Source organism: Mesoplodon densirostris, chromosome 10 (assembly GCF_025265405.1).
Source record: "Mesoplodon densirostris isolate mMesDen1 chromosome 10, mMesDen1 primary haplotype, whole genome shotgun sequence".
Classification (NCBI taxonomy): domain Eukaryota; kingdom Metazoa; phylum Chordata; class Mammalia; order Artiodactyla; family Ziphiidae; genus Mesoplodon; species Mesoplodon densirostris.
The window spans coordinates 4540962-4555087 of record NC_082670.1 but is presented as its reverse complement, the minus strand read 5'-3'; the positions used below and the strand labels follow the sequence as shown (position 1 = coordinate 4555087).

General features: G+C 41.7%; 1 protein-coding gene across 7 annotated transcripts in view; it reads right to left on the bottom strand.

Moving 5' to 3' along the window:
* Positions 1-14126, bottom strand: part of FARS2 (phenylalanyl-tRNA synthetase 2, mitochondrial) — a 375868-nt gene that overhangs the window by 169723 nt on the left and 192019 nt on the right. For all 7 annotated transcript variants that reach the window (XM_060109822.1, XM_060109828.1, XM_060109826.1 and 4 more), the window contains one exon: positions 12653-12813. In XM_060109822.1, coding sequence (XP_059965805.1) covers positions 12653-12813 — 161 coding nt within the window. The remainder of the gene's footprint in view (positions 1-12652; positions 12814-14126) is intronic.

The following is a 14126-nucleotide window of genomic DNA, read 5'->3' as shown; positions in this document are numbered from 1 at the left end:
GGGCGGGGAGCTGCGCTCTCTGCATCCCCAGCGTCAGGCACAGTGCCTGGCACGAGAGCAGATGCTCAAAAGGTTTTGGAATGAATAATTGATGAGGTTCTCGTGTTTGGGAAAATCCTGTCACATTTCATTCACATCAACTAGTGTCTTGATGAACAGCAGGGAAACAACTCCCTTTGTGGATTTCACGCAGCCTGGGAGGGATCACTTCCCCTCGCTGTGCTGACACCCTAACTTGGATCAGAACCACATATGAAAAGAGTGACAGAGAGAGAGAAAATGTCACAAAGAAAAAGACAGCAGGAGAGACAGAGACAGAGAGATGGAAGGATAGAGACAGACGCAAGATGGAAGCAAGAGGGAAAGGCAGAGGGAAAGGCTGACATCAGCACAAACACGCATCAGCCAAGAGAGGCTCTGCGATAGCCACAGCCTTTACCGATGGCCAGCTGTGTCACCGCAGGGGTGGAAAACCACTCTCCTTCTGTACCTGCAGCAAGGAGCGAGGGGGAAGGGTGGCCACAATGAGCTACGTAATACATACGTCATTTCCAGAGGAAATGATTTTAAAAGACAAAGGTTTGGTTCTCCTTCCCTAATGCTGTACTACCATCTTCTTTTTGCTCTTCTTGATCTTAGAATCCAAATTCCGTTTTGAGGTATTTCAACCACCTGGCAGGACTTCTCTGAGGGATAAGGGCCCAGGAACAGTCATAACCTCTTCCATGAACAAGTGTTTTTCAACTGGCAAAATTAAGTCTAAACAAATGCCGGGAGCGGCAGTGCTGTCTGAGGTGGGCAGAGGAGATAAGGAAACCCCATTCACTTTCAAATGCATCATGGACTGTGGACCGATCTCGTCTCGAGAGTGACCGAGAGGACTTATGTCACCAGTGCAGAGACTTAGTGACCTGGCGCTCAGGAGAGCGGTCCAAGGCAAAAAAAGCTAGTGACTACCTGATAGGTCTAAGGCCCAAGGCTTCTGAATCCCAGATCAATTCTTTCCCAACACCCACTCAAAAATGATGCTGGGTACTGATAGGACCAATCTGTCTAAATTATATGCACAGTTTGCAAAGGCTGCTAGAATCAACTGCTTCTTCCATCCACTATCTGAACCTTAGGAACCTTAACATATAAGACCTAAAGTGAGAGCACAGGCTACACTCAAAACATAGATGAATCTAGAAAAATAACAGAGAGATAACAAAGAATGGACCAAGAAAACCATATGCAAATAAGACCAGTGACCCTGTAGCCAGTAATGGCCTCAATGTGTTATATAAAGAGTTTTCAACCACGATGCTTGACAATTGTGATCTGTAATGCCAGTAATTTGTTGCTAGCATGACAATGGCCAAATCTGCAAATGATTTACTTTTTAGAACATATAAAAACAAGAACAAAAACCAAACGGCCTGATTAAAAAATGAGCAAAAGACTTGAATAGACATTTCTCCAAAGACAGTACACAAATGGTCAATAAGCACATGAAAAAATGTTCAACATCTCAAATCATTAGGGAAATGCAAATCAAAACCACAATGAGATAGATACAACTTTACACCCACTAGGATGACTACTATATTAAAAAAGAGAGAAAATAATAACTTTTGGCAAGGATGCACAGAAATTGGAACCCTTGTGCTCCGTTGGTAGGAATGTAAACATGGTGTAGCTATGGTGGGAAGCAGTATGACGGTTCATCAAAAGAGTTAAAAACAGAATTACTATATGATCCAGCAATGCCACTTCTGGGGAAAAGAATTCCCAAAAGAATTGGAAGCAGGGTCTTGAAGAGATATTTTTATCCCTATGTTCACAGCAGCATTATTTCACAATAGCCAAAAGGTGGGAGCAACTCAAGTGCCCATCAACAGATGAATGGACAAACAAAATGTGTCACAGAAAGATGCAAGTAGATGAGGTCCCCACAGTGATCAATTCAGAGAGAAAGAAAATGAAGTGCTGGGTTCCAGGGCCTGTGGGGTAGGGGGCTGGGGAGCAATTATTTAGTGGGTGCAGAGTTTCAGTCTGGGACGATGAAAAAGTTCTGGAGATGGATGGTGGTGATGGCTGCACAATGAGCAGAGTGGTCATGATTTTTAAAAACGGGGAAAAAAATGAAGATGTATTCAAGATGAGCTTGCAAAGCCAGATTTTTGAAACACTGAAAGACTATAATATGCAGAAACACAACTAACTAAATCAACAACCATAATACGAACTGGCTTTAGATAAAATTAACATCATAAAATAGCTAAAGATTTTGAAATAAGCATAGTGAAGATATTCAGAAAGTTAAATGTAGTAACAACCATTTTAAAAAGCAAGGAATTAGGAAAGAAAACCAGACAGAAAGGAAACAAGAAGGTGGAGAAGAAAAGGAACTAATTACAGATCTTAGAAGTGAAAAGTAATAGTTATTAAGTTCAAAACAACTCAGAGAAAATTATGGAATTGGTAGAAACTACTGTGAAATTCACCAGCACAGGAGGACAAAGAAATAAAAAATGTCCAAGAACAGTTAAGATATATGGCTGATAACTAAGAAGCTTTTTAGGAGACCCAGAAAAGGGGGAGGGAGGGGATAGAGGGGAACCACTCCTCAATAACAACGCAGACTCTCCTGGAGTGGAAGGTACCTTTGGGCACCAAGGGGGATAAATAAAGATAAATCCACACCAAGTCGCTTCCTCATGGGACTTCCCCGGTGGTCCAGGGGTTAAGAATCCTCCTTCCAATGCAGGAGACGCGGGTTCGGTCCCTGGTTGGGGAACTAGATCCCATATGCCGTGGGGCAACTAAGCCCACGAGCTGCAACTACTGAGCACACGGGCCACAACTAGAGAGCCCACGTGCCGCAACTACAGAGCCCACACGCTCTGGAGCCCACGCACCACAACTACAGAGCCCATGCACCGCAACTACTGAGCCTGCATGCCACAGCTAGAGAGAAGCCTGAGCACTGCAACGAGGAGCCCAGACGCCACAGCGGAGGATCCTGCGTGCTGCAGTGAAGATCCCACGTGCCGCAACCAAGACCCGACGCAGCCAAAAATCAATCAATCAATCAATCAATATTTTTTTAAAAAAGGAAAACTTCCTATGAATGGAGGGATTATTAAAAGATGTACTTAAAAAAAAAAGACACATCCTTGTAAAATGGGAGAACATCAAATGTAAAGAGAAAGCCTTAAACACTAGCCAAGAGAAAAGGCATTATTATCTACAGAGAAGTAACACTTTGGTTCACATGAGACTTCTCAAGAACAAAGGCCAGAAGGAATGTCTTCAAAGCCCTACAGGAGAATGACTGCCCTTCTGGAATTTTAGACTCCCTGACATTATCACCCAAGAATGAGGCAACGTGAAGACATTTTCACATATACAGAGACCACAAGAATTTACCACTTGTAATGGCTCACAGGAAAAATAGTCAAAGAATATATGTCATTAAAAAGAAAAATAAACTCTAAGAGGAGGCTCTGTATGGAAAAAAAAAAAGGTGAACACAAAATTTGATAAAATGTTAGTAAATGTGCTCAACTACTGACTAATTTTTAAAGATTTTTTTTGAATGTCAGGATAATAAGAGAATATTAGAGACAATTTTATGCCAACACATTTGAAAGTTAGATGAAATGGACAAGTTCCTAGAAAAAAATACAATTTAACAAAGTGACACAAAATAAAACAATCTGAATAGCCTAATAGCGACTAAGAAATTTAATCTGTGGTTTCAAATTTCCCACAAAGAAAACTCCAGGCCCAGACAACTTCACTGGTAAATATGATCAAACACTTAAGAAAGAAACAACATCAATCTTCAAAATCCAGAGAACAGAAAAATACTTCCAAATTAGTTTTATGAGGATATTATAAATCTTAGCATCAAAACCTGATAAGGACATAAGAAAGAGAGAATTCCAGGCCTATCTCACCCCTGAACACAGATTTTTAAATCCTAAACAAATCTTTACAAATCAAATCCAGAAATGTATAAAAAAGATAATATATCCCAACCAAGTTTTGTTTATTTCAGGAACAGATGATTGTTTTAACATCCAAAAAGCAATCACTATATGTCACTACATCAACAGAACAAAGCCAAAAAATCATGAGATCACCTCAAAATATACGAAAGTGTCTGATAAATTTTAAGAGTCATGTATGATAGAAACTCTTAGCAAACTAGAAATAGAAGGAAACATCCCTAATTTGATAAAAGGCTTTACAAAAAACCTACAGCAAACACTTTAAATAAATACTTATTCCAAAACTCTCAAGATCAGACATTTAATTAGGTTTAATTTTATATTACCATAGTTCATTTAGTTCAATCTCCCCAATTCAATTTACTCCAATAAGAATCAAAGAATCATTCATGGTAAGATGACTTTTTCAAAGTCAGTAGCTAATAAATTGCCTTTTCCACTTAGATCTGCAAACCCCCTGGAATCCATTGTTGAATAATTAGAGGAGTCTGGGGTCAAGCTTCATTTTTTCCATATGGATACTCAATTATCTCTGCTTCGTTTGCACAGAAGTCTTCTCCTCCAGCCCGTTCTATAGTGCAGGCCATGCCATGAGCCCAGAAATAATACAGAGGTGTGTTTCTGGGTTCCCACCTTCTCCGGGCCTCTGTGTCCATCTTGCATCAGCTCCACACTCTCACAATTACTGTAGCTTTTAAAAAAAGACTTGACATCAAAGTGAGCAAATCCTTCAATTTGGTTGTTTGGCTATTTCTGGCTCTCTGCATTTCCACACAAATTTTGGAATATGCTCATCAAATTCCTCATTAAATCTCTCCGAGTTTTTTAATTAGTTAATTAATTAATTTTTAATTTAATTTTTCATTTTATATTGGAGTATAGTTGATTTACAATGTTGTGTTAGTTTCAGGTGAAATTCACAGCAAAGTGAATTTCTTTTTTTTTAGCTACTGTGGCCGTTTAATGTATTACATTTTGAAGCAATCCTACAAATTGTTTTTGGATATATGCAAATGCAGTAATAACATGAGGATGGTAAACATCAAACTGAAGGCAGTGGTCACCTCTGGGGAGGAAAGAGGAAGGGGGTGTCCATCAGGGAGGCACAGGTGTGTCAACTGCATTTCGAATGCTTTTCTTCTTTATAAGAATCTGTGGTAAATCCCAGCAAATTTGCTGGGTGGAGGGTACACTGTTCTACATTATTAGCAAATCAAATCAGGAATTGTATGTTTGTATATTTAGAAGATTCCATCATTTTAAAAATGAATAAAGATAAATATACAATAGCTACTTGGTTCCCAACCAGCAATTAACTGGGAGTTCAAACTCTGCCGAATGGGCTCTACAAGGGTCATCTATTTATAATCCACTGTCCTTGGTCGTGAATTACAGTCTATAATTGTTATTTATAAATCTCACAGGGAGGCCCTTGAGAAAATAAATTCTTCCCTCAAATGGAAAGAAAACAGCTGATTCATTACTCAGCCAAGTGACAGAATAATTAAGCTATCCACCATATACATCACTGCCTATGCTAACCATTCTTCATTTTCAAGACCACAAGATTATACATATGAAACGCCAACCGAAATGCAGTTTGAAAAGCTGTGTGATAATGTCATCACCAAGTAACCCTCATTCTTCTGTCTAAACACAGGCTGACTTTCAGTTTCCGATGAACCCAAATGCTCCTCTCATCCTCTGAGTAAAGGAGGAGAGCACACTCCTAGTTGAAAGAGTGAAGTTTTGCTTTTCCTTTCGTACAGGAAGAGGCAACGTAGAGACACAGAACGACCATACTTACCTTTCTTGACTGGTGACTTAGTAAGGTAAATTGTTTTCATTTTATTCAGTCCCCAGATTATTAATAAAAGCCTTAAATTTTTCGCTTGAATGGGCTCTGATCAACGTTTGCTATTCCTCCTTTGATAGCTCTGAGGGTCTCATTCCCAGGCTGCACCTTGAGGTTAGCCTTCCAGCCTTCTTCCCTTTGGCCAATGTGGTTAACTCAGGTGGATGTGCCCTGGTGACCCTGATTTCTATACTCAATTTCAAACAGAGAAAAAACTATCCCATAGCCACATCCTGTCCACACAACCCATCCAGCTGTCCTATGAAAACAGGCACAGCCAGGTGTATGCAAAAGGAGTACTTTACATTTGACTAGGGAATCAAAGCATTAAATGGAAGGAAGCAAACTCTAAGGGGTGATTTCAAACAACAGGCAGCAGAGGGTAAAAATTTAAGGCTGGAAGAGCTTTTCCAGCAGCCCCATCATCGCATTTCATAGGTGACTGTCTATTCATAACAACGGCTGCTGCAGTAAGAGATGGTGCTGCCTGTAGGGTCTGCTTGTCCACATCTGGCATGGTTAAGCCTTATTCTAAGAGCTCAGGATAAGTACAGCAGGCTAAGTTCACAGACCATTCCAACTCCCTCGAAGAGGAGATGTGACAAGTCTGCGGAGGACTTCTGGAAAACTTCTTCACACTTAAAAAGGAAACAAGGGTGTTTCCTTTTCTGCCTCTGGGCCCCGTTGTATGAGGTGATGGTTAGCGCTCCTGCCCCCGTCGTTCAAGCCTGAGGGGAAAACACTCAAGGATCCAGAGCATCATCCAGGGCTTCCTGCTCTTGTGCCTCTCATTTAAGCCATTTCAGTTGGGCCTTCCTTGGTTGAAGCCAAAAGCATCCCTACTGCTGTCCTGTAACTGATACCTCCCAATACCCACACCCGGGAAAACCCACTGACCTACCCGCCACTGCTCGATTGACATGTTCTTTCTCCCTGTGGCAATCCCTCCCTTCATACTTGTATTTGTTTCTGGTCTCTATTCTCATGATCTCCTTTTAAAATGATGACTCCCCCCACCCAGCTTTATGGAGGTATAACTGACAAGTCAAAACTATATATCTTAAAGTGACAGTCTGATATACATATCCATACATTATGAAGTTATTACTAAGACTGTAAGTTTTAACTTATGATCCATCAATTATTAGTATTTGGTCTAAATGATCCTGTACAGTATAAACTTATCCCTCTGGTTGCGAAGATAGAAAGGCCAGACTTTTTCCTAAAATATATTGCACATGATTTGTCAAATTGGATAGATAATTAGCAAGATTAAAGGTTTAATGTGCTGTCAATAAATAGGAAGTTCTTTTACATTTCCATCGGGTTAACGGCCAAGAAGCTGTAATATGGATGTTGAGTGTGTGCACATAAAAGGTCACATAACGCCATCTTCCAATCTACACTACAAGAAGATAGTGAGGCCCTCACTCTTAGTTTTCTAAAAAAGTGTATTAAACAAGAAAGAAATTCATGGTAGTCATTCTCTAAATATGTAAATGTATCACAAGACCCCCTGCTTTCACAAAAATAAAAAGCAGCCATAAATCCACAGGTCTCTGCTGACAGAGGCCCCAATACAAACACGGGGCCACATTCCATAGGACTCGGTAGACCGTGGGTCGGTGAAATGTCCTCGCATCATAAGGCTGGCAAAGCAAGCTGAAGGTGGAAACCGCGGGCACGAAGGAACAGGAATCACGAGGACAGTGGCCTCTGCGCTCACAGTGGCTATGGTGGCGGTGATAACAGGAATAACGGTTAACATGGATGAAGTGCTCACTGGGCGACAGGGTCTGCTATGAATGCTTTACATAAAAGCACCAGGAGGGTCCCCACGGCAAACGGGCCCGCTCTCTTGCTCACTGCTTCTCTCCGCACCTGACTATCAGCAATGACTACAGGGCGTGTATAACAGGTCCTACGGCTGGTCATCTTCCCTGCTTCCCCCTCTACCTCTTCCTACTACTTTCTTCCGGGAGAAAGATCCTCCTTCCGGCCAAAGAAAAATATGTACATGCTTTTTTTTGGTGAGATGGAAAAAATGCACAGGGAAATAGTGAAAAAAACTGAGATCCATTAATTTAACTACGACACAATGAAGCTGATGGGATTCTCCCAGCTGGATTTATTTGGGAATAGAATGAGGAAACCATGCATAATCCTGCACTAAGTCTCTACCAGACAACATTTATGACAATGACAGCGAAACCAGATCTAGGAGCTATTCCAAGCCCTGGAGATTAGCAAGTAATCACAGGCTCAAGTCCTAATACGATTCTGGAGAGACATGGAACGATTCAGAAATTAACTAGCAAAATAGGATTTAAAAAAAAAGAAGAAGAAAATTTCGACCTCCATGTGCACTGGTTAGCATCAGCAAAAGTCTACATTCACCTATGTGTAGCCCCATCATTGTACTTCATATTATTTGATAATTATCTCTTGATAAATCTGTCTCCTCCTCTAGATTGGAAACAGCCTGAAGTCAGGAACTGTCCATTTCATCTTACTGACTCCAGGACAGTGCCTCGGTTTAGGCAACAACAGCTTACCAGCTGAATACTAGGAGCTCCCTGGAGTCAGCTTTCGATAAAATTCTAGCTCCGTCCCTTACTAGCAGTGTTATTATGGTTGAGTTCCCTGGTGGTTCCAAGCCTCAGTTTCATCATCTGTAAAATGGGTTAATAGAACCCACCCCATTGGACTGCGAAGAATGAAAGCTATAATATAGGCAAACTAGTTCAGTGGCTTCTACACAGCACTCTACAAATGGCAATTATGATAAGGCACTAAACAAATTAATGCCCAGACTACGGTGCACTGACCGCGACTGCAGGAAGACACAAAATAAGGGAAACTGGCCAGCCGTGGCCGTAAGAAACTCCCAGCCCTCGTACAGCACAGCACTCGCCGTTGATGCCTGGTACCCCAGGGACAGCAAGGACTAACTCTGACAGTTTCCCAGGAGTCTGTCCACGACTGACCTTGGAGCCCACGGGGCTGACTGGAGACCCTCTCACAGTCACTGCCCGGATTACATCAGCCTAACTCTTTGTACCTTCAGTCTCAGCTGCGCCATCTTCTTATAATCATGTTAAATGTTCTTCTTAAGCCAGGCCAACAACGTGAACTGACAAAAGGAGTCCCTTAATCCCCTCATATGTAGAACCACGACTATTCCACACAAATAGTTAAAAAAATCGCTAACACTTTCATACTACCTGTATTACTTACACCTAACAACAAAATCTGCTCTATTCTATCTGAAGCAAGCAGTCTGCCATGATGGAAATGGAATAGATAAAGGTATATGTGATGGGCTGAATAACAACCCCCAGAGATGTCCACATCCTAATCCCTGGAACTGGTGAATATGTTGCTTTACACTCAAAAAGAACTTCACAGATGCGATTATGAAAAGATCTTGATATGTGGAGATTATCTTGTCACAAGGGCCCTTGGAAGAAGAGACAAAAATTCAGAGAGAAGGCAATGTGACCACACAGGGAAGGAAAGGAAAGAACGTAAAGCAATACAGAGCCAGGAGCCGGGGAATGAGGTCGGGCCCAGAAGCTGACAAATGCAGGAGGTGGGGTCTCCCCTGGAGCCTCCAGACAGAGCCAGCCCTGCTGACACCTGAGACTGAGCCCTGTCAGATCAATTTTGAATTTCTGACCTCCAGGACTGTAAAATAATAAAGACATACTGTTTGAAGCTGCTAGGTTTGTGGTAAGTTGTTACATTAGCAATAGGAAACTAACACAGAATATAATCAATAGATAATAATTATAAGTGAATAATTAGGGAATAGCTCTGTGATCTATAATTTACAAAGCATTTTACAGACATCTACTTTTTCAGCAATCAAATCCTAACTACCCCACCAGAAGTTTTTAAGTTTATTACATAAAGGTAACCATATAAATTATATAATAGTGCAGGTATGCACACGCCGATTTTCTACTTTGAAGGCAGGAAAGATTTTTTTAATGACATTTAATACAAGAGACCCATTGTCTACTCCTGGATTCTCTGTGTCTCCTAAGAGAAGACAGTTGTGAGCCCACTTTAAACTTGACTTCAACCACTAGCTTGTGGTCACAGCTGTGTCATTGATCTGTGCTTGCCCCACTGTGGTGTTGAGCCCAATGCTCCATTCAGTGCTGGTTGGTGTTCCATCAATGTTGGCCAATTTAATAAATGACTGACTAAATGAAAGAGTGAATGAGAAAAACTGAGAGCCTTAGCCAGGTTCTGCTTTTGATCATTTAGATGGCGTTTTCTTCCAAATTAACCAAGACGGACCTGGTGCTACAATAAAAAGAAGCAGCTTAGCAAAAAGTAAAAAAAAAAAATTAAAGTTAAAAAAAAGTAAAAAGTTTAAAAATAGGTTTTTTTATTTAAAAAAAAAAAAAAGGCCAACAAAAAATGAAACCAGACCATCAAATAAATGAAAGAAGGTTCTACTTTTAGTTAGGCTATAAAAGTCACAAAAAACCATTGGTCCCACTATAAGCATGAGAAAACAATAAATTTAGAAATCTTTTGTCATAAAAGATACCGAAAGAGATCTGGATGCAAGTCTGAATGAACAGAATTCCAGACAGAGACGAGCCCTAGATTCCAGAGCTTCCACCGCTGGGCATGAGTAGGCGGAAGGCAGCTGCGGTTGGTAAAGAAACTCTGCTGGAATGAGGAGGGATGAGCCACACGTTGCCTAGCCAGGCCTGGCTCTTGGCAGATTGGAAAACGCAGAGACAGCCAGCCCTCGCTGCAGCCCAGTCTCCCTCCTGATATTTTTGCTCAGCAAGCATCGGTGCTGGAGGAAGCTGGCAGCTGGGTGTAAAGCAGAGAGAGATCACGTAACCTCACACGCAGACCCCAAACTCTACCGCTCGGCCAGGTCTCACCGCAGAGAGGAGAGGAGACGTGAAATTCAGTTCGACTACTCCTTACGACAAAGGGATCCGGCTCATCACCTTCGCTGCCTGACCAGGGAAAGGGTAGGGCTTCCCGAGGAAAAGTGCTGTCCACCATTTAAAAAGTAGGACCAGTGAAGAAGCAGGAAAAATGCAACCCATAGCTAAGAAGAAAGAGAAGATTAAAAGGAGAACAACAGAGAACTAAAGGGTTGGAAGTAACAGACAAGGACTTAAAAATCACTACTACGAATATGCTAAAGAATTTAAGGGAAAATGTACAAAATGGGTGAAACGAGGGAGAATTTCATCAGTCATAAAAACTCTAAAAAGGAAGCAAATAGAAACTGTAGAACTGATGAATACAATATCTGGAATGATTAACTCATTGGAGGGGCTTAATGGTTAACTGGACACAATAGAGAAGATGCATAAACCCAAAGCTAAGACAAGGAAATCTATCCAAAATGAAGCACAGGGTGAAAAAATAAAAAAAGTCAAACCCCGGGCATCAGAGTTCTATGGCATACGTCCAAATGGCCTGATATACATGCAGTTACCACCTGAAAAGCAAAGAAAGAAAGGAGGAGAATTGTTGGAAGAGATACCAAATGAGAATTTTCAAAGAGGGCTGAAAATCACTAATTCAAGACAGCAAAGCCCCGAGCAAGATAACAGACAGAAAAGTCATACACAGGTCAACCTGCTAAAAACCACAGTGAAATGATAGAGGCAATGAAATGACATGTTTAAAGAGCTAAGAGAGAGAAAAAAAAAAAAAACATGCACAAACATTGGCAACCTAGACATCTATATTCATGGAAAATAGTCCTAAAAAATAAAGGTGAAACAAAGGCATTTCCAAACAAAAGCTGGGAAAATTCATGCTGCACTACGAGAAATGGTAAACGAAGTTCCTCAGACTTGAAGAAAATGAACACAGAGAAAAATCATGATAAGCAGAAAGCAATGGTGATCAGTGGGGCAAATATCAAGGAAAATATAAAATAATATAGTTTTCAATTTCTTTAAAGGACAATTGGCTATTTGAAGCAAATAGAGCAACATATTATGGGATTATAATACACAGAGAAATAAAATATGACAATAATAATACAAAAGAAGGCAGAGTAAATAGAATTACACTATTGAAAGGTTGTTAAATGTTTCATGAAGTTGTAATAGTTACTCATGGTAAAGTGTGATGAACTATACATATTGTAATCTAGAATAACCACTTAAAAATAATACAAAAAATGGTGAAACTAAACAGCAATAGAGTAATAAAATATAATACAAAAGCTATCCGAAACACACCCACAAAACCTCAATTTCCAAATAAAGAAATAAAGAACAGAAAGAGAAAATGAGTAAGAACTAAGATAATAAAATTAAACCCAAGAACATCCCATGTAATTATGTTGAGTGTAAGATATATTCAACACTCCAATTAAATATGGGCTTACAAAAAGACCCAACTGTTTACAAGAGACACATTTTTAATATAAAGACAGAAAGTGAAAATAAAATGATGAAAAAAATATACACTGCAAACACTAATCACAGGAAAGCCAATGTGTCTAGATTAGCATAAAAAAAAACTGAACTGTGAAAGTATCATCAGTGATAAAGATGGATATTTCATGATAAAGTAGCCATTAATAAAGCCCAAAATTTCTTCTCTGCTTAGACTAACAGGCTTGATAAATCCTCTTTTTTCAGCATACAATTTCAGGAGGTGTATGATCTCCTGTGTGTTTATGAATCTCTATTTAAAACCTCTTTTCAAAGTCACACTATCTTTAAATACAATGATTTTATTTTTGGGCACGTGACTCCCTCAATTATCATCTACTTGATTCTTGCATGTCAGTTACCTGGAACTTCACCTTCTGGTTGATGTCCTGCACGCAGAACTGCTTCAGGAAGCGCTCATCCTCACTCCAGAAGAGGCGGATGTCGGGGATGTCGTAGAGGACCATGGCCAGCCGCTCCAGCCCAAGGCCAAAGGCCCAACCGATCTGATCTTCAGCACCAGCTACAAAGAAGAAAGAAGACAAGACGACAGGTTAAAAAGCACAAGGGCAATACTCCAAGATAAAATAAAAAGTTAAAAAGAAAAAAAAAGAGCATGAGGGTCCACAGGTCCATCCCACTCCTGACACCCAGATAAGGCCGTGGTGAGTGCCGACCAGAAGGGTGCTGGGGGGGAGGGGCCACGGAGACACCCAAGGGGACCCCTATCTCACAGTTTTCGTGCTCCCCATATTCCTCGCTCCCCTCCCCGAGGCACTCTGGAGTCGAACTTCTCTAATACTGTCTTTCATTTCTGCTTAAATCCCAGGCTGGCTAAGCCCTGGTTCCTGCCTCTGAGATGCTTTCCTGTAATCTGTGCTTGCCCTTTTTCCAACATTCAGCCTCTATGTTCAGGTTACACAGAGGAGAGAAAACACAGGCTCTGTGCCCAGGTGGCTTAAGAGATGGGCAGGTTTGTTCAAAACATGCCACAGTGGACCACTGATATTCAGGAAGTGTGTGTCCAGCCTCCAAGAACCCTCAGTTTACTAGAACACACTCTGACTCTTAGTAAAAGCTGCCCCGGTAACACACAAGGAGCAAGCCCGCCAAGGTGACGTGCACACGTGGCACCAGCCCCTCTGAGCGTGAGCGTGTAGTTCAGACCTGTGGCAACACAGGAAGTCTCGGGTTTGTTCACGTGAAGCCGAGTGAAATGGAAGACACAAACTGCTGTGCAAAGGGGGCCCAGCACAGGGAAGCCTCACGAGACAGCGTCATTTCGACTGGACGCTGGGGGGTAAGCAGGATGCTGGGGCACTGAGATGGCTCAGGACGCCCACCCCCATGCACACGCCCTGCGAGGGGACCCCTTAGGGACCACTCCCCAATCCCTAGGGTTTCACTGCTGGGATTAGGTTACTTTATGTGAGTCCATCTTAGCAAACTCCAGAGAGTCTCCTGCTGGCTTAGGAGAGCTGAGCTGACGTGAACAGAGGAGGCCCAGGTGTGGCCAGGCCTGGAGGGAGGCCTCCAGGAGCCAAGGGAGGCCCTGGCGGCAGCAAGAAAGTGGGAAGCTCACTCCCGCGATCGTGAGCAAATGGACTCTCCCAACAGCCCGAATGAGGGAAGACAGGACCCTGAGCTCCAGAGGAGAACGTGGCCTGGTGACACCCTGATTTCAACCTGTCGAGACCCTGGGCAGGGGACCAGGCCCTCCGCACCGGACTCCTGATGCACGGCGGTCATGACATAACAAGTGTGTGTTGCTTTAGCCACTAAGTATGAGGTTAATCTGTTACCCAACACAAAAAACTAATGCTGATCCAAATGTGG